We start from the raw sequence: 22668 nt of genomic DNA, 5'->3' as shown, positions 1-22668 counted from the left end.
CAGAGAAGTGAAGTGACTTCCCCGATGTCACACAGCATACAAGTGGCAGAGCCGGGATTAGAGCCCAGGTTCTCTTGACTCTCAGGCCTTTGCTCTATCCTCTAGGGCAATAACACTGTGCCAAAGTAGGATATTTTAGCATGGGATAGGTCTAGAATGCTATGGGAGAATAAGGGAACATAATGAGCTAGGAATTGGTCTCTGCAGGAATGACTGTACTATAATACTAGTTCGTTAGCGGTGCAGAGGGAGCTAATTGTAGCTGCTTAAAGTTCACTCTTTCCACTTCTGGTACTAATGACTGATGCATAAACAGTTATTTCCTCCTAAATGCTAATGAAGTTCTGGTACAGTGTCAGAGATGTACCCACCTAACTTGGGTGCTAGAACTGCCCTCCACGTGGCATCTCTAAGCCAGCTACGTTATCTCCATGGGTCAGAGTGGAGTCCCAAACTCCGAGAATCAATCAATTATATATATTGAGCACATACTGTGTACAGACCACTTTACTAAGCACTTGGGAGAGTACACTTGAACAACATAACAGAGGTGGTGGACACATTCCCTTCCTAGTCAACCAATCAATGGTATTGAGGTGATGAATCATGTCTAAGAAAGGGTGAATTTTACTGCATGCAGAGCACTGTACCAAGTGCTTGGGAGAGTACAATGGGGATTAAGACTGTGAGCCCCACGAGGGACAACCTGATCATCTTGTAACCTCCCCTGCGCTTAGAACAGTGTTTTGCACGTAGTAAGTCCTTAATAAATGCCATCATCATCATTATTGTTATTATTATTATTACAACAGACACATTTCCTGCCCACAATGAGCTTGGGAAACAGACATTAATATAAATGAATTAGGGATCTGTATGTAAGTGCTTTGGGCCTGAGGAGGGGGTGAGTGAAGGGAGCAAATCAGGGTGACGCAGAAAGAAGTGGGAGAAAAGGAAACGAGGACTCAGTTGGGGAAGGCCCACAAGGGGTTTATGGTCTAGGGAAGGACAAACTTCCTCAGCCATCTGTCCTACAAGCCATGCAGAGAGACAGCCAGGACCTGCCCTGAACTAGCTCCTCCTCTTGTGGGCCGGTCAGGCCGGTGGGACAGACCAGCAGGAGAGCACTCTTGGTTTATCTGCTTTACTCCATGTCCTGGTCAGCCGGTCCCTGCCAGGCCCGGGTGACCCCCAGAGAATGAACGGATGCTGTGTTCTCTTCCAGCCCGAGGAGTCGCAGAGAGAACGCCCAGCTTCATGCATCCCCAGGGGACGTCGAGCAGCCAGATGGTGCTCAGGGGCACGGACCTGCTGCTGGAATGCATCGCTTCAGGAGTGTATGTATCCTTCTGGCTACACTGATGCCCACCCTTGGGACCTTCTGGGGGTGTGGGGGCCCATCTCCCGGAGGGCCAGGCTTCTCGGAGCATGGGTTTTCCTGCAGGAGAAGGATCCGGAAAGTCCTGTCGGATCGGGGGTTGGGGGTGGGTCACGTGACATGCCTAGTAAAATTGACCCAACCCCAGGAGGGGAAAGGGAATTCCCAGATCTCACAAGCTTCCATCCCATTCCTCTCACCATCCATGGAACTGGTGGTACTAAGGTTCTAGGGTGGAGAACTTTCCTCTGGATGAATCCCTCATTATCCTGTTGACGTCCTTAGTGGCAGGACTGGGGACCAGAGCGGGCACCTATTTTCTTTGTGCCTAGCTGCAGACCCTCGCTGATATTTCGGTGGCATGGCCCCTGTTGGGCTCGGTTAGATGTTCTAGGCATCACTGCCGGAGGGCAGACGCAGCCACCTCCCTGCATTTTGGACCCCTTAGGCTGTGGGCAATGGCACTAATTTCTCATTTTCAGTTCAGGGTCAGAAAAGAGGCAGAAATTTTAGGGGAAATTAAGGCTGGGAGGGGGCAATCTCCACAGAACTAACTGGGTCAGAAAAGCCGCCACTTTGGGTCTCGTCAGCCGTGGTGGGGAATTCTAAAGTCTGTCAGAGCCCTGAGGCAAGTGTTCCGGGAAAACTACCCAGGCAGCCATGAGGGCCACCCTCTCCCTGCATCGCTCCCAACAACTGGGCACCTAGTGTCCCCATCCACGACCCTTCCAACCCTGCCACTCACCCTACTGTTATCAAAGAAATGAGGCATACCACGGGATCAGGTCTCCTCCATCCTGAGCCCATTAACATGCTGCATGACCTTGGATTTGAACGTCCATCAATCAATCAATCAATCAATCGTATTTATTGAGCGCTTACTATGTGCAGAGCACTATATAAAGTGCTTGAGAGAATGCAATAGACTGTAAGCGCATTGTGGGCAGGGAATGTGTCTGTTGTTATAGTGTACTTTCCCAAGTGCTTAGTACAGTGCTTTGCACACAGTAAACACTCAATAAATACGATTGTTTGGGAGCCACGACTTAAGAACTTACATTCCAGTGGGGGTAATCAATGGTTTTGAGGACTTAGAGTGTGCTCTGCGATGAGCACGATGGGCAAGTCGCTTCACTTCTTTGGATCTCGGTTCCCTCATCTGCAAAATGGGGATTCAATACCTGTTTTGCTTAGACTGTGAACCCCACGTGGTACCTAATTATCTTGCTCTGCACACTGTAATAAGTACTTGGGTGAGTAAAACAGAGTTCAGAGGCATGACCCCCGTCTACGAAGAGCCAGTGAGCAATCAGTCAATTAACGGTATATATCAAACACTTACTGTGTGCAGAGCACTGTACTAAGCTCCTGGGTTAGTACAATAGAGTCAGCGGCCCCAACTCCTGCTCTTAAAGAGCTCACAGGCTAGTGGGGGAGAGAGACTTTAAAATTAATTAGCTGTAACAGCTTCCTCCTCCACCTTATAGACCCGCTGCCACATTCGAAACTGGGAACTGAGCCCTTAGAAGTCTCTGAGCCCCAATCCCACAGGAACAAAAAGTTCTCCAGAGAGAAGCAGCATAGCCCAGTGGAAAGAGCCCAGGCCTGAGAGTCAGAGGACCTGGGTTCTAATCCCAGCTCCGCCACGTCTTTGTGACGATGGGCAAGTCGCCTCACTTCTTTGGATCTCGGTTCCCTCATCTGCAAAATGGGGATTCAATACCTGTTTTGCTTAGACGGTGAACCCCACGTAGTACCTAATTATCTTGCATCTAGCCTAGCGCTTAATACAGTGCTTTGACATAATAATTGGGGTTTTTGTTTAATGCTTACTATTATTTTTAGATATGGTTTCATTCATTCAATTGTATTTATTGAGTGCTTACTGTGTGCAGAGCACTGTACTTGGGAGAGCACTTGGGAGAGTACAGTATAATGATAAACAGAAACATTCCCCGCCCACAATGAACTTACAGTCTAGGGGCTTGGAATGGCACGACCCAGCGTTCATCTTGGTTCTTGGCATTCCTGAACCGAACCTCCCAAATTTCCCCCAGCCCAGCGCCAGACATTGCCTGGCACAAGAAAGGGGGTGACCTCCCAGCTGGCAAGGTCAAGTTTGAAAACTTCAACAAGGCCCTGCGCATTATCAATGTCTCAGAGGAGGACTCGGGGGAGTATTTCTGCCTCGCCTCCAACAAGATGGGCAGCATCCGGCACACGATCTCGGTGAGAGTGAAGGGTACGTTGTGTGTATTTTTCATTATGATTATTTTGCCAATTCAGCCCGCCCCCCTCCGATCCTCACTCCGAGTGTAGGGATCTTGTGTGAGACAATGTGGAGCAGGGATCTGCCCTCCTTCCTTCCCCCTCTACGGCCCCAACCAGGCTGCTCTCTTCCTTTTGTGTTGGGGGGCACGGTTAGAGGCGGGAGAGACATCGCCCATCTCTTGGGGCTCCTGGGGCTGGTAACACCAAGTAAATTCTCCCCCCATCACCATGCGATTTGTGAGGCATGACACTCAAATTTTTTTTTCCATTTTGCTTTCCTGTTCCGTGGTGTGACGTCTCTCTGCCTCGTGGTGTCTGTCTGTGTATGTGTATAATAACATTTCTTTCTGAAAGAGGGAGTCATTTGTTAGTCCAGCTCACCCTAAACCAAATGAGGCCTGGACAGGGTGGAGTTTACACTGATCTTGCAAATAAGCAAAGAGTTACCAACCCATCCTTGTCTCCAGCCCACTCTCTCCAAAGGAGGCCCAGTGATGCCCTCGGTGGCCCTGGCCCCAAATCGTGAACTCGGGGTGCTGTGGTGAACAGATATTTGCAAGGCTGAGCTAATGAAAATTGAGCTTTCAGCTGGCCCCAGTCAGCATGATCGGGCTTCTCGGCATCAGCTGTGTCTGCTAGGAGAGATGGCTGGATGCAGGGTTGCTTTTCTACGGGAGCTTGGCATCGGGGCTGGCAGGCCCTAGGGCTTCTGGCTTGAGACCACCATAACCCGCTGCTGACTGACTCCCCACGTGTCTGCTCTTGTCTTAAAGCGGCTCCCTACTGGCTGGATGAACCGAAAAACCTCATCTTGGCTCCCGGAGAAGATGGGAGGGTAGTGTGTCGGGCCAATGGGAACCCCAAACCAACCGTCCAGTGGCTGGTGAATGGGGAGCCCCTGGAAGGTAATGAATATCCCATCAGGTTTGCCCTCTTCCTTTCTCTGTCTTCTGCCCCTCTCAACATTCTCCCTCAACCCTCTTCCTCCCTGGGCCCCATGCTCACCCCACCCCAGGAAGGGGAATCTTCGATCTTAAACTTTTGGGATGTCACGAGGGTCCAATCATAGCACCACGTTAAAATGTGAACACCTTCCCGTGGGGAGAACCTTGGGACCAGAGAATCACCCAGCCTCCTTAGAAGAGAGGACTGGTTTATTCCAGCTCTGAAGGACTAGCTCAAAGTCAGGAGGGAAATTTTCTCTATTACATCCTCTTGCGGACTAAACTGTGGTAGAGAGAGAGGGCTACAGAATAACCTTCAGCTGCACCTCTGCTGGCTTCCCAACACACACCTGCCCGCTGTCTTAGCTTTGAAAGATCAGACAGGCTCCAGGAAACATCACGCTCAAGTCTGTGAAGGTCTCTCCCGCAGAGGATTGGGTACAGACCAGCTGTTCTTTCTCCATGGAGACAGACGAGCTAGTGGCCTTAGGTTATGGCATGATGGATTTAGGTTAGACCACAGGAGGAAGTTCCTTTTTTAAATAAAAAATGCTATTTAAGCACTTACTGTGTACCAGACACTGTACTAAGTGCTGGGGTAGATACAAAGACAATCAGATTGGACACAGTTCATGCCCCACATGGGGCTCACAGCTTTAATCCCCATTTTATAGATGAGGTCATTGAGGCACAGAGAAGTTAAGTGATTTGCACAAGGTCACACAGCAGACAAGTGACAGAGCTAAGATTGGAACCCAGGTCCTCTGGCACCCGGGTCCATGCTCTTCCCACTAGGCCATACTACTTCTCCTGGCAGAAGCAACGCTGAGCACTGGAATAAGCATCTGAGGGAGGATGATAGTATTTGTTAAGCGCTTTCCATGTGGTACACATTGTTCTAAGCACTGAGGTAGATACAAGTTACTCAGGCCAGATACAGTCCCTGTCCCACATGGGATTCTCAGTCTGAAGTATGAGGGAGAACAGGTATCGAATCCCCATTTTACAGTTGAGGAAACTGGGGCACAGAGCAGTAAAGTGACTTGCCTAAGGTCACACAGAATGCAAATGACAGAGCTGGGATCAACAGCCAGTTCCTCTGACATGGATGTAGAATCTCCTTCACTGGATGGCTTTAAACTCTTCAGAATTGCTGTCGCTGAACACTGTAAGCTTCAAATGGGTAGGGATCGTGTTTACCAACTCTTATCACCTTGTATTTCCCAAGCACTTAATACAGTGCTCTGCTCATAGTGAGTACTTAGTAAACATCATTGATTGGTGGATTGTTGGTTAGGAGGCACAGAGATCGATGAACTGAATATTACCTTCCTTTCCCAGGCAGGGATGACTCTGATTTGGGGCTTTCTTTTGTACCAGAACTCTCATTTCCCTTTGCGTCCTTTGGCCATTCATTCATTCAATCGTATTTATTGAGCACTTACTGTGTGCAGAGCACTGTACTGAGAACTTGGGAAGTACAAGTTGGCAACATATAGAGACGGTCCCTACCCAACAACGGGTTCACAGTCTAGAATGGGGAGACAGACAACAAAACAAAACATGTGGACAGGTGTCAAGTCATCAGAACAAATAGAAATAAAGCTAGATGCACATCATTAACAAAATAAATAGAATAGTAAATATGTACAAGTAAAATAAATAGAGTAATAAATCTGTACAAACATATATACAGGTGCTGTGGGGAGGGGAAGGAGGTAGGGCGGGGGGATGGGGAGGAGGAGAGGAAAAAGGGGGCTCAGTCTGGGAAGGCCTCTTGGAAGAGGTGAGCTCTCAGTAGTGCTTTGAAAGGAGGAAGAGAGCTAGCTTGGCAGATGTGTGGAGGGAGGGCATTCCAGGCCAGGGGGAGGACTTGGGCCAGGGATCGACGGCGGGACAGGCGAGAACGAGGTACAGCGAGGAGGTTAGCGGCAGGGGAGCAGAGGATGTGGGCTGGGCTGTAGAAGGAGAGAAGGGAGGTGAGGTAGGAGGCGGTGAGGTGATGGACAGCCTTGAAGCCGAGAGTGAGGAGTTTTTGCTTGATGCGTAGGTTGACTGGCAGCCACTGGAGATTTTTGAGGAGGGGAGTAACATGTCCATAGCGTTTCTGCACAAAGATGATCCGGGCAGCAGCGTGAAGTGGGAAGAGACAGGAGGATGGGAGATCAGAAAGGAGGCTGATGCAGTAATCCAGTCGGGATAGGATGAGAGATTGAACCGGCAAGGTAGCGGTTTGGATGGAGAGGAAAGTGCAGATCTTGGTGATGTTGCAGAGGTGAGACCATCAGGTTTTGGTGATGGATTGGATGTGAGGGGTGAACGAGAGAGAGGAGTCGATGACAACACCAAGGATGCAGGCTTGTGAGATGGGGAGGATAGTAGTGCTGTCTACAGTGATGGGAAAGTAAGGGAGAGGACAGGATTTGGGATGGAAGACAAGGAGCTCAGTCTTAGACATGTTGAGTTTTAAATGGCGGGCAGACATCCAGATGGAGATATCCTGAAGACAGGAGGAGACACGAGCCTGAAGGGAGGGAGAGAGAGCAGGAGCAGAGATGTAGATCTGGGTGTCATCAGTGTAGAGATGATAGTTGAAGCTGTGGGAGCGAATGAGTTCACCAAGGGAGTGAGTGTAGATAGAGAACAGAAGGGGACAAAGAACTGACCCTTGAGGAACCTCTACAGTAAGGGGATGGGAGGGGGAGGAGGAGCCCATAAAGGAGACTGAGAATGAACGGCTGGAGAGATGAGGAGAACCAGGAGTGGATGGAGTCTGTAAGGCCAAAGTTGGATAGTTTGTTGAGAATGGGGTGGTCCACAGTGTGGAAGGCAGCTGAGAGGTCGAGGAGGATTAGGGTAGAGTAGGAGACATTGGATTTGGCAAGAAGGAGGTCATTGGTGACCTTCGAGAGGGCAGTTTCGGTGGAGTGTAGGGGACGGAAACCAGATTGGAGGGGGTCAAGGAGAGAGTTGGCATTGAGGAATTTGAGGCAGCAGGTGTTAGACAACTTGTTCTAGGAGTTTGGAAAGGAATGGTAGGAGGGAGATAGGCAATAACTACAAGGGGAGGTGGGGTCAAGAGGGCTTTTTTCTTAGGATGGGGGAGACTTGGGCATGTTTGAAGGCAGAGGGGAAGGAACCAGTGGAGAGTGAGCGGTTGAAGATGGAAGTTAATGATTCAGCAGCTTTCAGTTAAGGAGCATTCAGTTGCTATTTAGAATGGAAACGGTCCTGAAGTTTGAAGGAGGCTCTTGTAACCATGGGAATCCTGGCCCATCAGAGAATGCAGACTGGAAGGATCAGGCCTGGGGATGCATCTGGTTTCTGGGCTCTACAGCCTCATATATTTCCCTGTCCGTCTTCAGAGCTGAATGTGGGGAGTGTGGGGTCACAGTGCTTGGTCCACCATAAAACACGGATGCCCAGGATGTGCCCTCAACGTGCTCTCCACAAAGGGCATGTTGCTGTGGACAGAGAGCCTGATAGGAAGAAGAACTGACCCCAACAGTGAAGCATCTTCACATTGGAAGCCCTCCCAGCTACACAAAGTCTCTCTCACCCCACTCCCTCTCTTCCTCTTCCCCTCCCTGCTATCCTCCCCCCAGAGTCATCAGCCAGGAGGGGAAGAAAGAGATTCTGGCTTCTATTGTTTGGCCTTTTATTAATTTTCCAGTTTCTGGGCCCAAAGCGGTCATCCTTTGATTTGGCCACAGGATTCCTGACTCCTGGGCCCTCTGACTGACAGTTTTGCTGTTGGTTCAGGAGAGACTTTACAGGTGAACTGATCTGTCACAGCTGAAGCTACTGACCAACAAGAAAGGAAGCAGAAATGAGTATGACCTAGTGGATAGAGTCTGAGTCAGAAGGACCTAGGTTCTAATCCAACTCTATCAATTTTCTGCTGTGTGACATTGGGCAAGGCACTTCACTTTCCTTTGTCTCAGTTACCTCATCTGTAAAATGGAAATTAAGACTTTTTTTCTTTCAGCCGTATTTATTGAGCACTTACTGTGTGCAGAGCACTGTACTAAGCGCTTGGGAAGCACAAGTAGGAAACAAGATTGTGCGTCCGCATGTGGTACATGGACTGTGTCCAACCTGATAATCTTGTATCTACCCCAGTGTTTAGTACAGCTCCTGACCTACTATAAATGCTTAACAAATACTATTAAAAAATAGACAAGATCATCATTGCAGGGCCCGATATAATAATTCATTGATAATTATAATTTATTGATACTGTTATAGTAATTATCATTTATTAATAATAATACGATAATAATGGAAATTGATATTACCGATTTAAAAACCCAAATAAAAACAAACCCACTTTTCCTGGGGCCCGATTTTACTGACTGTGAGCCCCGCGTGGGACAACCTGATCACCTTGCATCCTCCCCAGCGTTTAGAACAGTGCTTTGCACATAATTAGCGCTTAACAAATGTCATTATTATTATTATTTTTATTATTATTTACTGCTGCAAATAAGGTTGGTCCTTTGAAAGAGTTTCAAACCACACAAGGGCGGTTCAGTGCAGTGCTGCAGTGCCCGGCATGAAGGCAGCGAGGCACTGGATCGCCCCCTAGTGGTTTCGACGAGATAGTGCATCTCCTAAAATGTCTTGGTTTTGTTTTGGCACTTAATAATAATAATGGCATTTATTAAGCGTTTACTATGTACAAAGCACTGTTCTAAGCGCTGGGGAGGTTACAAGCTGATCAGGTTGCCCCACGGGGGGCTCACAGTCTTCATCCCCATTTTCCAGATGAGGTAACTGAGGCGCAGAGAAGTGAAGTGACTTGCCCGAAGTCACACAGCTGACAATCGGTGGAGCCGGGATTTGAACCGATGACCTCTGACTCCACAAGCGCGGGCTCTTTCCTCTGAGCCACGCTGCTTCTCTAAGCTCTTACTACGTGCCAGGCACTGTACTGAGCGCTGGAGTAGATACAAGATAATCAGGTTAGCCACAGTTTCAGTCCCACATAGGACTCACAGTATAAATCAAAGGGAAGATGATTTAATTTCCATTTGACAGATGAGGTAACTGAGGAACAGAGAAGTTAAGTGACTTGCCGGGGTCGCATAGCAGACAAGTGGCAGAACCGAGATTAGAACCCAGGTCCTCCGACTCCCAGGCCTGTGATCTTCCTATTAGGCCACTCTGCTTCTGGGGAGGCAAGCCCTGAGAGAATTGGGCTTCTCATTGATATTGTTGTTTTATAATAATAACAATAATAATGATAATGATGGCATTTGTTAAGTGCTTACTATGTGCAAAGCACTGTTCTAAGAGCTGGGTAGGATAGAGGTGATCAGGTTGTCCCACATGGGGCTCACAGTCTTAATCCTCATTTTACAGATGAGGTAACTGAGGCACAGAGAAGTGAAGTGACTTCCCCAAAGTCACACAGCTGACAATTGGTGGAGCCGGGATTTGAACCCATGACCTCTGACTCCAAAGCCCGTGCTCTTTCCACTGAGTCATGCTGCTTCCCATCTATAATAGCATTTGCTGCATGCCATCCCTGTGAAGCTAGGCAGAGGAGGGATGAATATCCCCAATCAGTGAATCAATGGTACTTATTGAACACTTGGTCTCTGTAGAGCACTGTACTAAGTACTTGGGAAAATACAATACAGTAGAGTTGGTAGACAGTCTACAGTTTCCTCAAGCTGTCAATCAATCAATTATATTTTATTGAGAGCTTACTGGGTGGAGAGCACTGCACTAAGCATTTAGGATAATGCAATGTAACAGAGTTGGCAGAAACGTTCCCATTGGTCAGATGGGGAAACTGAGACCCCAGAAATACCAAGGGGCTTGCCTGAGTTGCTACAGCATGTCTGTAGATGAGCATGGAGTGGCAGAAGAATCCAGGAATCTTGACTCGGCCCCCTTTCCCAGTCGTAAATCACACTGGTACCAGTATACAGTCAGCGGAGCCAGGAGGAAATGGAGGCAATGAGAAAGGGCTCACTTTAGTGAGAGTCCCAGACCTGTGATTATGGGAGAGAGGTTGGCGAACCGGCCAAGATGTGGCCCATCAGCATCATCATCATCATCAATCGTATTTATTGAGCGCTTACTACATGCAGAGCACTGTACTAAGCGCTTGGGAAGTACAAATTGGCAACATATAGAGACAGTCCCTACCCAACAGTGGGCTCACAGTCTAAAAGGGGGAGACAGAGAACAAAACCAAACATACTAAGAAAATAAAATAAATAGAATAGATATGTACAAGTAAAATAAATAGAGTAATAAATATGTACAAACATATATACATATATACAGGTGCTGTGGAGAAGGGAAGGAGGTAAGATGGGGGGATGGAGAGGGGGACGAGGGGGAGAGGAAGGAAGGGGCTCAGTCTGGGAAGGCCTCCTGGAGGAGGTGAGCTCTCAGCAGGGCCTGGAAGGGAGGAAGAGAGCTAGCTTGGCGGATGGGCAGAGGGAGGGCATTCCAGGCCCGAAAGGGGGAGAAATAAGTCCTAAGAGCCTGTGCCCTTCCCTCTCCATGCTCGCCTCCATCCTGTGCCCGCAGCAGCTTCCCCCAATCCAAGCCGCGAGGTGGCTGGGGACACCATCATCTTCCGGGACACGCAGATTGGCAGCAGTGCCGTCTACCAGTGCAACGCCTCCAACGAGCACGGCTACCTGCTCGCCAACGCCTTCGTCAGCGTCCTGGGTGAGCGGGGTGGCAGGGAGAGGGGGTTGGGGGAAAGGGCGGGGTCGGCCCACAAGGGGGATGCAAAGCCCCAGGAGGGCCGGCACACTGGCTCCAGGTTATAATAATAATAATTATGGTACTTGTTAGGCTCTTACTATGTGCCAAGCACCACTCTAAGTGCTGGGGTAGATACAAGTTAATCAGGTTGGATACAGTTCCTGTCCCACATGAGGCTCACACTCTTAATCCCCATTTTACAGATGAGGTAACTGAGGCTCAAAGAAGAGACTTGCCGAAGCTCGCACAGCAGATGTGGCGGAGTCAGAATTAGAACCCAGGCCCTTCTGACTCTTAGGCCTATACTTTATCCACTAAGCCACTCCCAGTCATTCATTCATTCACTCGTATTTATTGAGCACTTACTGTGTGCAGAGCACTATTCAAAGAGCTTGGAAAGTACAATTTGGCAACAGATAGAGACAATCCCTACCCAACAGTGTGCTCACAGTCCTCGTGGGACTCATTCATTCAATCATATTTATTGAGCGCTTACTGTGTGCAGAGCACTGTACTAAGCACTTGGGAAGTACAAGTTGGCAACATATAGAGACGGTCCCTACCCAACAGCGGGCTCACAGTCTAGAAGGGGGAGACAGACAACAAAGCAAGACATATTAACAAAATAAAATGAAATAAAACTGGGGAGATACGATGGAGCCTCCCCTGGATAAATGTAATAGAAATAATAATGATAATGTATTTGTCAAGCACTTATTATGTGCCAGGCACTGTACTAAGCACTGGGGTGGATACAGGAAATTGGGTTGGACACAGTCCCTGTCCCATATGAGGCTTGCAGCCTCAAACCCCCTTTTACAGATGAGGTAACTGAGGGTAAGAGTAGTGAAGTGACTTGCCCGAGGTCACACTTATGGGTGGGAAGGTGGGACTCTGGGTTCCAGGGGGAAACGCTGAGGAGGGCCCTGCTATGCCCAAACCCTTGGGGTGTTTCAGATGTGCCCCCACGAATGCTGTTCCCCCGGAACCAGCTCATCAAGGTGATTCACCTCAACCGGACTCGGTTGGACTGCCCCTTCTTCGGCTCCCCGATCCCCACGTTCCGATGGTAAGCCCCCGGAGCGGCCCACTTGTCCCCGACCTTGCCCAGCCCCGGTTCCCCGCCTCACTCCCCCTCCTCACGCGGCCACTCGGTGTCTTGTGTCGGGAGGTTTAAGAACGGGCAGGGGAGCAACCTGGACGGCGGGAACTACCGCGTGTTCGAGAACGGCAGTTTGGAGATCACCATGACCCGCAAGGAGGACCAGGGCATCTACACCTGTGTGGCCACTAATATCCTGGGGAAAGCGGAAAACCAGGTCCGCTTGGAGGTCAAAGGTGAGCTGGCTGGGATCCTGCTCCCTTTTGCTCAAGGATGGAGAGCAGCGGAGAGTGGGAGGGTGGATGGGGAGCAAGATAGAGAGCCTCAAAGCCATCCACCTGCCCACCAGAAGCCAAACTTCCCTTGGGGTGCTGAAAGAATCGGCCACAGCAACATGTGGGTTTTATGATCTGAACATCGGAGCGTCTGGACTGTCCCATCTGAAGACCTTTTATGGCCTGTCGGGGTGTATCCAGAGGGTCCCAGGTCCCGAGTATCCTGTAACCCCCTGGATTAAGTCCTCGCCATGGGATACATCAAATGCCAACGTTGGATTGAACAGGTTTCACCGTGTATTATCGTTTCAAACCTCGAAGGATCTGATAATCCCACAGGGTCTTACAGCCTGATACATTCGGGAATTGATTTCCAGTGTGCTTCAGGAAGGCCTCAGGTTCAGGTTAGGGCCCTATTCTCTCAGCTCTGTTGACTCAGCTGCGGGACAGTTGTGGGAACCAAAGGCGGGGTGAGGACTTGGAGAGGTCACCTTGTCCATTCCCCTGCCTCTGACAAGCTGGAACTGAGCCCCAAAGTCCCTGTTTATAAAGATCAGCCATTCGTTCATTCAGTTGTATTTACTGAGCACTTACTGCGTGCAGAGCACTGTACTAAGCACTTGGGAGAGTACAATACAACAATAAACAGACACATTCCCTGCCCACAATGAGCTTACCATCTAGGGGAGAGGAGAGGAGGGTGGACAAGGTCAGGATGCCACCTGTGGTTGTGTGGGCTAATTCGGCCCCAAATGGCCACATCTCCCATTTCTTCCTGCCCCTTCCTCTGGACCCTCGACTGACTCCTGATGCTTCATTCCAGACCCCACCCGGATAGTGCAGGTGCCCGAGGACCAGATGGCCAAGAAAGGAGCCACGGTGCGGTTGGAGTGCCACGTCAAACACGACCCTTCCTTGAAGCTCTCGATCAAGTGGCTGAAGGACAATGAGCCGCTGTACATCGGGAACAGGTGCACCGCCCTTCCCTCCTCTGGGATGAGCGCCACATCAGGGGTCCTCTCTCTGACTCCTCTGGCTGATGGGGGGCCATGCTGTTCCCTTCACTCCCAGCTCCCTGTCCCTCGTTCCTCTGCTACAGGCACACTGCCTCCTCTCCCTGTCTCCTGCTGAATTGTCTTCTCTGCCCGATTCACCAAAACCCAGGCCTGGTCATTCCTTGTGAAGATCACCGGGTCACACCAGATCTGCAGTGTGAGCAGATTCTGGGGCCCCTTAAAACAGAGAGGAAGGCAGATCTACAGCAGGCAGGTCAGAGGTGGGGAGGGATATAATAATTACGGTATTTTTTTAAGCGCTTACTATATGTGAGGCACTGTAATAAGTGCTGGGGTGTGATACAAAGCAAATTGGGTTGGACATGGGGCTCACAATCTCAATCCCCATTTTACAGATGAGGTAACTGAGGCACAGAAAAGTGGTGTGACTTGCTCAACGCCTTACAGCAGACAAGTGGCAGTACTGAGTGGAGGGAAGAGTATGATACAGTAGTCAAGTTGGGATGTGATATTTGGATCTATGTTGTAGCAGTTTGGATGGAGAGGAAAGGGTGGATAGTGGAGAGAAGGAAAGTGGGAAGGGGGCAAAGTGACGAAAGAGTGGGAAGGGGTATAGGGGAGAGAGAAGTAGAGAATAGGGAAGGAGAGAGTGGCAGAGAAGTGAGGGGAAAGAGGCAGCCTCCTCCTCCCCTTCTGCCTGGCAACCGGGGTGAAGTCACTGGCCAGGACAGGACAGGTCAACCGGGGATCCTGCCTGGGCCACTCCTGCAACTTGAGGGATAGCTGTGGCGTCCAGAGGCTGGCTGCCCTCCCTGGGCCAAATCTTGTAGGGGCCATAAATGTATAGAATTTTCTGGCCTGGCTAGAAATCCAGCACTTATCCCCACTCCACTCCAGCAAGGGCCAGGGCAGAAAAAGTCATGGCAGGCTGGAAAGCAGCATGGCCTAGTGGATAGAGCACGAGCCTGGCATCAAAAAGACTTGTGTTCTAATCCCAGCTCTGTCACTTGTCTGAAGTTTGACCTTGGGCATGTCACTTATCTGTGCCTTAGTTACCTCATCTATAAAATGGGAATTGAGATTGTAAGTCCCAAATGGGACATGAACTCTGTCCAGTCTAATTTGCTTGTATCTATCTCAGCACTTAGTACAGTGCCTGGCACATAGTAAGTGCTTAACAAATGCCATTAAAAGGGATGGCAGCATTAGTATCTGCCACAGAGGACAAGGAGGAGAAGGAAACTGGGCAGTCTCCTTCTCTTCCCCTTCTTTCTTCCCATCCCATCTCCCTGGCCAGAGGAAACGTCCCAGATTAGACAATTCTGGGACAAAACGGAATCTCAGAAATCAACATGGGGCTCAAAAATGAGTCTTCTGATCAAATTGGGCCATACTAGGAGCTTACAATCTAATAGGGAGAATATAATGTAACAGAACTGGTAGATACGTTCCCTGCCCACAAGGAGCTTACAGTCTAGAGGGAGAGATCGATGTTAAAATAAATTATGACTATGTATATAAGTGCTGTGGGATTGAGGGTGGGGTGAACAAAGGGTACAAATCAAAATGCAAGGGCAATGCAGAAGAGAGAGCAAGTAGGGGAAATGAGAATTGAGTCAGGGAAAACCTCTTGGAGATGTGATTTTAATAAGGCTTTGAATGTGGGAAGAGTGGAGGTCTGTCACATATGAAGTGGCGGGGGCGGGGGGAGTTCCAGGCCAGAGGCAGGATGTGGGTGAGGGGTCAGTGGTGAGGCAGACAAGATTGAAGTGCAGCAAGTAGGTTGGCATTAGAAGAGTGAAGTGAGCATAGTATGAAATCAGCCAGGTAAGATAGGAGTGGGCAAGGTGATTGAGTGCTTTAAAGTCACTGACAAATTCCCCACTGAGGTTCTTCCCCTTCTCCACGGCCTCCTGCCCTTTGAGCAGGGAGCAGAGCAGTCCCGTGGGGGCCGCCCACCAATGGCTGATCTTTTCTGGGAACCCGGGCCCCTTCCCTCAATGCTCGCAGGTTGAAGAAGGAGGACGAGGCCTTGACGATCCTGGGTGTGGCCGAGCGAGACGAGGGCCTGTACGCTTGCGAAGCCAGCACGGAACTGGACCGAGCCGTAGCTAAGGCTTACCTCACTGTGCTAGGTAACTGCTCATGCATCTGATATAAAGGGCCCAGGAGAGGCGGCACTCGGGCAGGGGGAGTTTAAGAGCCAGACCAGTTTAGAAAAACTTCACGAGGAGGCCTGAAGTGTGTCTCTGAAATCTCAGAGCCGGGCAGCTCCCATCCCTTCAGAACAGCAAGCCTGGAGCCCTCACTGGACATCAACATGGATCTGAGGTGGTGGTTGGTACAGGGAAGGGGGAGGGATTTCTAGTTTGGGAATTTTCTTTTCATCTCTCCAGCTAACCCCACACAACTAAGCTGATTAACTATTAAACTGTCTTAAATAGAAAGCAAGAACAATTTTTATGTTTGTCGTTCTGTGGTGCTTTAGAGCCTCGGCCCTCCTCAACCTCCTCTTCACTAGTTTCTGTGAACTGAGCAAGAGCCAGTCATCTATTCCGTCCATGCTCCTGCCCTCCGCGGGTAGAATAACATCATCTAGTCCATCCCCCTGTCTCCAGGCAGATGTGTAGCCAACCTATGTCTCAAAAGCTACAGGGAAGGGAGGGCTTCCTTCTCATTCAGTGGCCTTTTTAGGCCATCTCACTCCCCTTCCCCTTGGGAAGGTTTCCTTTTTCGATCTAAGGCCATCCCTCTCACCTAATCCTCTGTGGAGATGAGAAATAGATGGGAATGGGAGGCTTTGAGATGAAGTTCTTCTAGAGTTGGGAGGAAGCAGCAGGAACGTGCTTCAGCGGTGTGGGGGGGGGATGGTAAAAGCAGCCCAGGTAATTTTTGTTCAGCAGTCTCCATGCCCACGGCTACTTGTAGCAAGTCTAGCTGAGGGGAAGGTAGAAACTCGGGATCTGAATTGAATCTCCTCTGCCTAGACAACCTTAACAGCACAACTAACCCCCTTAACTTCCCCGTCTTCCCTTTGCAGCCGTTCAGTCTGTTCCAACTAACCGTATGGCCGTCTTACCCAAAGGTAATTAACACTAATCTCTCCGTGCTGGTGGAAATTCCCGGGGCTTCTGACAGGAGAGCCAGTGACGATCCTGAAGTTGGGGCTCAGTTCAAGGGCACCTGATGGCTGGGGACCTTCCTCTCCAGCTAGCCCCCGGTTTTAGAGGGCAGCCTGGGGAAACTGCTTCAAACTAAAATCCCCGACGTCCCCCCTCCTCTCCACCTGGATGCTCCCTCTCCCCGAAGTATGGGGTGCATTTGGGGAAGCCCCACTCTGAATCGAGAATTGGAATCCAATTGCAGATGGGTGGGATGTTTTCTCTGGCCAACAAAGCTCCACTGGGGCCTTTGGATTCGATATATCTGGGCGTGAGGGGTGTGAGTGGTCTTGAGGTCTGAGCTCCCCTTCCAGTGAACGGGCTTGGTTTAACCCAGTTTCATGGTCGGGTTCACACTTGCTGATGTCTACACAGCCAAGGCCCACAGAGAGAGGAAGGGTTTCAGAGACCACCAGTAGTGAATGCTAGGTTTAGGGGAGCCCCCACCTTAATCACAGAGTAGTAGTATGCCAGCTGACAGAGCCCTCTAATGTCGAGGGGGGAAGCTACAGAGCTTTCATGAGAAGTTGGTTGTCCTGTTTCTCTGGTTTGGTCAACCACCTTCTCTAAACATTGACCGACTTCCCATCTCTGGGAGGGTCTTCTCTGGGGCTGGCACTGACCAGGAACTAGTAGCCGCTGGGCTCCTGCATATCACCCTGGCTCCAACCAAAGCTGAAGTAATTTTCAAAGTGCTTTTCTGAACCCTTCCAGTTCTGCCACATGGAGGGCCACCTGGTTCCGCGGGGCACTGTGAGGGAAGATGTCGTCTTCCCTCTTCTCCCCTTTACCAGGGTCCAGCCCTCTGTCAGATCCCTCACCCACAATGCCCTCGTACCTTGATGCCAGACGTCCTTCTCTTACCTAGATATTCTCTCTCTGTTCCATCCCCCCATTCCCTGGCCTGGCCCAGTGGGGAAAGTCAGGTGGAAGGAAGGAGAGTTGACGGTTGTGCCAGCCCCGGGGGTAGAAGTCTTCACCCCAGGCTCAGCCTACCCGCCTGGCCTGACATGAAGCTGGCAACTCCACCAGTTGGAGGGTTGGGTTGGGCAGAGGGAAGTGTTCCCCGGTTCCCCAGGACCCCTCTAGAGTGTGCTGGAGTTTGTTTTCTTTCTGCTGCTAGAGAGGCCAGAACGGCCCCGCGACCTGGAGCTGACCGACCTAGCCGAGCGGAGCGTGAGACTCACCTGGATCCCCGGGGATGACAACAACAGCCCCATCACAGGTTAGTGAGGCCCCTCCCGTCCCCAGGCATGAGGGCAGGACCCCGCTTCATGTCGGCCCAGCCTCCTGTGTCAACCACCCAGTCATTCAGAGCAGCATTTGGTCTCCTGTGGGGGCCTGGTCAATAAATCAGTGGTATTTGTTGACCACTTGCATGTGCTAAGTGCTTGGGAGAGCACAGTACAACAGAGTTGGTATGACACTTATTTTTGGTGCTACATTGGGTGACATGAGCCCTTTAGCACTCTGGGCCTCAGTTTCCCTCTCTGTTCAGTGGAAGAATTACCGGTCAGAAATGTTGGGAGCATCCATGAGCTCCCAGAAGAGAAAGCCTGTCAGGGTCTGAAATGGAGCAGTGTTCACAGAATCCACCATGCTGGTTTCATGTTCCCCGGGGCAGATTATATCGTCCAGTTTGAAGAAGACCAGTTCCAGCCGGGCCGATGGCACAATCTCTCCAAGTTCTCGGGCAGCATCAACTCGGCCGTCCTCAAGCTCTCTCCGTACGTCAACTACCAGTTCCGGGTGATCGCCATCAACGAGGTGGGGAGCAGCCTCCCTAGCCTCCCCTCTGAGCGCTACAGGACCAGTGGGGCCCGTGAGTTGTTTTCGGCCTTTCCTTCCTCCCCCACCACTGCCAGCACTCCAGACACCTAATAATAATACTAATTATGATATTTGTGAAGTGCTTACTCTGCGTCCAGCACTGTTCTAGGCGCTAGGGTGGGTACAAGTTACTACCCCACTTGGGGCTCACAGTCTTAATCCCCATCTTCACTGATGAAGTAACCGAGTCACAGAGAAGTTATCTGGCTTGCCCAAGATCACACAGCAGACAAGTGGCGGAGCCAGAATTTGAACCCAGGTCCTTCTGATTCCCAGGCCCATGCTCTATCCACTAGGCCACACCCATCCCTGGTCCTCCACCCACCCCACCCCCCATTCTCCACTCTGCTCCCATCCCCACCATCGCCCTCATTCCCCATTCAGTTAATCAGTGGTATTTACTGAGAACTTAATGTGTGCAGAGGGCACTGTACTAACCGCTTGGGAAAGACCAACGCAACAAAATTGGTAGACACACTTCCTGCTTATAAGAAGCTTACAGTCCATCAGAAAGCACTGTAGGTTTTCGGCAGCAGGGTTGGAGCCAGAGCAGGGTCTTGAGTGTGGTTTGGTGTTGTGGGTTTCTAGGGTCTTTCTCCCTCTTGGGCTTGAGGACCAAGAGTATTTTGTGCATTTGGATTTCAGCCCCAGAGGCCAACCCTTCAGACGTCCAGGGGGTGGGGAGCAGGAAAAACAACATGGAGATCTCGTGGACGGTGAGTTAGCACCCCAATGGGCTGGCCCTCCTGGAGTCTCATCTGGTCCAGAACCCTCAGACACCACTGCTTCCTGTGGGTCTTCAGACTGGTTCCAGGGCCCCCGTGTCCATAAAGCGTGGTCAGGTCTTCTCTCCCTTAGCAAAAGGAAAAAGATGAACAGTGCAAGTTAAGGAAGAATGTGGAAAAAGCATTGCAATAATGAAAGGAGGCCTGAGAATCTATTAGGTGGTAGAGGACTGAGTGTTCTCCTGAGGGCTGGGCAGGAGGGGATGGGTTGAACAGCAGGAGGGATTTAGGTTGCACATTAAGAAGAATGCTTGACACCTAGTGATTGCTTAAGGTGTTCCAAAACTAAGGCTTGGGCTCAATCCATAAGTGGTATTTACTGAATGCTGCACTAAGCAACTGGGAGAGTATAATAATAGTAATAGTATTTATTTAAAATGCTAATTCATTCATTCAATCAATCGTATTTATTGAGCACTTACTGTGTGCAGAGCACTGTACTAAGTGCTTGGGAAGTACAAGTTGGCAACATAGAGAGACGGTCCCTACCCGACAACGGGCTCACAGTCTAGAAGGGGGAGACAGACAACAAAACAAAACATGTGGACGGGTGTCAAGTCATCAGAATAAATAGAAGTAAAGCTAGATGCACATCATTAACAAAATAAATAGAATAGTAAATATGTACAAGTAAAATAAATAGACTAATAAATCTCTACGAACATATATGCAGGTGCTGTGGGGAGGCGAAGGAGGTAGGGTGGGGGGGATGGGGAGGAGGAGAGGAAAAAGGGGGCTCAGTCTGGGAAGGTCTCCTGGAGGAGGTGAGCTCTCAGTAGGGCTTTGAAGGGAGGAAGAGAGCTAGCTTGGCAGATGTGCGGAGGGAGGGCATTCCAGGCAGGGGGGAGGACGTGGGCCAGAGGTCAACGGCGGGACGGGCGAGAACAAGGCCCAGTGAGGAGGTTAGCGGCAGAGGGGCGGAGGGTGCGGGCTGGGCTGGAGAAGGAGAGAAGGAGGGGGTGAGGTGATGGAGAGCCTTGAAGCCGAGAGTGAGAAGAGCACTATACTAAGCTCAGGGAGAGAATACACAGGTAGAAGAGTTGGTAGACCTTGGTTATTCCCCTCATGGAGCTTACAATCTAGTGGGGGAGACAGATAGTAAAATAAATGACAGATAGGAAAAGTGGCAAAAAATATGGATATGTACATATTAGTTGTGGGGGTAGGGTGAGGATTTAATGGAGAATCCCATGCTGTAGCCCTCACTGAGTCTGGCATCATCCACCTGGGCACAACCATTTCCTTCCATGCTCTGGTGGCATGTTCCATCCAGGCCGACCCTCATTATAAGGAGAAAGTTCCTTGTTCCTGCTCCTTGTTCTAGCCATGACACTGTGAGAATACAAGCCACCTGGAAAAGAAGGCCTTCCAGGAACGGCTCCTGGGTAAGGGGAAGGAGGCCAGCTTTCTGAGCTGGTCTGGGAAAAGGCCTACCTAGTGGCAGGGGCTAGATTGAGTGACCTTTCTAAATCTCAGCAGCCCGTGCTCAGTGCCAGGATGGGCATTCGGTTTTCCCAAAGGCCAGAGGGGCTGCAGAGGGACCAGTGAATGGGACAGAATCCCCCAGAATGGGCAGGGCTGAGTTGTCCTTGAGGCAAACCGGGGGTGGGAAGACCCGAGCCCACCCCCTCACTTTCCCCCCACCACCCCCACAGCCCATGAATGCCACCCAGGCCTATGGACCCAACCTCCGCTACATCGTCAAGTGGCGGCGGCGGGACACGCGCGAGAGCTGGAGCAACACCACGGTGAAGGGCAACCGCTACGTGGTGTGGCAGACACCCGTCTATGTGCCCTATGATATCCGCGTGCAGTCGGAGAATGACTTCGGGAAGGGCCCCGATCCCAACACCATCCTCGGCTACTCGGGAGAAGATTGTGAGTACCTCCTCCGGGCTTCCAGGGAGCCCACCCCAAGGGAGCTCGGAAGCTAGCTGGAAGGGCTCTCCACAGTCAGCTGGAGGGGCAGTAGCTGTGGGTCTTGTCACCTCAGACCACGGGTGGGGAGGGGTCAGCAGCTGGCTGGAGAGGTCAGGCAGACAGGCAGCTGGGTTTGAGCCCAGGGATGGGAAGGTGGGAGGCAGCCCTGGGGCTGTTCAGATCCTCCATGGCACCACCTGCTAGCCAAAGAGGAGGAAGAGCCTATGCTTAGAGATTTCTCTCCCTTCCCAAAAGGGAAACACAGAGGCCCTGCCCTCCAGCCCGTTCCTGCCCAGCCCCCCCATCCAACCCCACCCACCTGACTCCATCCAGGCCCAATCATCCCCACCCTACTGTGTTCTCTGGCCCCATCCACCCTTACCCAAGCCTACCCTACGTGACCGCACCCCACCCTCTGGTAACCCAGAACTGCCCAAGGCCTCTGGCCTCATTCTCTCCCATCTGACCCCACCCGGCCCTCCAATCCCTGCAACGGAAGAGCAGCCGAGCAGGAGGCATGTGAACTTGCTGCTAAGAAGCTTGACTGGTCCTGAGTTCACCGGGCAGGGACCTGCTCTCTTGCTTAGAGTAGCTGCATTACCTAAAGTGTTCACTCGCCGCCCCAGAGGGCCATTGCAGGAAAAGGGGCTCAGGCCTTGAGGACTGAAAGGAGGGGCTCTCTGAGGGGGGTGGGAGGGGACTGGTTAGAAATAGGCAAATGGGCAGGAAGAGTGTGCCATAGTTGAGTGCTGGAGGTTGGGCACATGAGTTTGGGAGGGTAACTGTGTGCCCCCTAGGCCAACTGGTTTGAACACCAGGCCAGGACAGAATTTCCTCTCTGGGGATCCACTGGAGAGAGGAGTATGCTCCAGGGTCGGATGGAGAGGGCCAGGAAGGGTCCCTGCCAGGCTGTGACTCGGACCTATGCCGGGTTCTGATGTGAGGGTCTGGGGAGAGTCTTGCAGAAGAGTGACAGAAAGCTGAGGAGAAGAAGGAGGGTGAGCAGGAGGAGTGGATGGAAAAGCCTGCCTCAGAAACCCCAGAAGACAAATCTTGGTGAGACAGGCCAACGCAGGTGATCGGCCCCTTGGCCCGGCAGGGCTGCGGCATTCCTCAGATGCTCTGACCAGGATAGGCAGAGTTGTTCAGTGGGTCTTGGGTCCCTCCTGCTGCTCCTTGAGGGTCTGTCTGGGGTTCATTGTGCCCCAGAGAGGCCTGGGCCAGCCAGTGGAGGCGGGGAGGGGGTGGAGGGGT

The 22668-nt window shown here is 51.0% G+C and overlaps 1 protein-coding gene across 1 annotated transcript in view; it reads left to right on the top strand.

Annotated features, from left to right (window-relative positions):
• The window catches only part of NFASC (neurofascin), a 174164-nt gene that overhangs the window by 109272 nt on the left and 42224 nt on the right, over nucleotides 1-22668 (top strand). Inside the window, exons 8-20 of the mRNA XM_038748731.1 lie at nucleotides 1226-1337; nucleotides 3436-3620; nucleotides 4423-4554; nucleotides 11143-11286; nucleotides 12283-12394; nucleotides 12497-12663; nucleotides 13526-13673; nucleotides 15729-15853; nucleotides 16759-16803; nucleotides 18003-18104; nucleotides 18504-18701; nucleotides 19355-19425; nucleotides 21150-21372. Of these exons, the coding sequence (XP_038604659.1) occupies nucleotides 1226-1337; nucleotides 3436-3620; nucleotides 4423-4554; nucleotides 11143-11286; nucleotides 12283-12394; nucleotides 12497-12663; nucleotides 13526-13673; nucleotides 15729-15853; nucleotides 16759-16803; nucleotides 18003-18104; nucleotides 18504-18701; nucleotides 19355-19425; nucleotides 21150-21372 (1764 nt within the window). The remainder of the gene's footprint in view (nucleotides 1-1225; nucleotides 1338-3435; nucleotides 3621-4422; nucleotides 4555-11142; nucleotides 11287-12282; nucleotides 12395-12496; nucleotides 12664-13525; nucleotides 13674-15728; nucleotides 15854-16758; nucleotides 16804-18002; nucleotides 18105-18503; nucleotides 18702-19354; nucleotides 19426-21149; nucleotides 21373-22668) is intronic.

The sequence above is a fragment of the Tachyglossus aculeatus genome, chromosome 7 (genome assembly GCF_015852505.1).
Source record: "Tachyglossus aculeatus isolate mTacAcu1 chromosome 7, mTacAcu1.pri, whole genome shotgun sequence".
In the NCBI taxonomy this organism is placed as follows: domain Eukaryota; kingdom Metazoa; phylum Chordata; class Mammalia; order Monotremata; family Tachyglossidae; genus Tachyglossus; species Tachyglossus aculeatus.
This window is presented reverse-complemented; position numbering and strand designations above follow the sequence as displayed.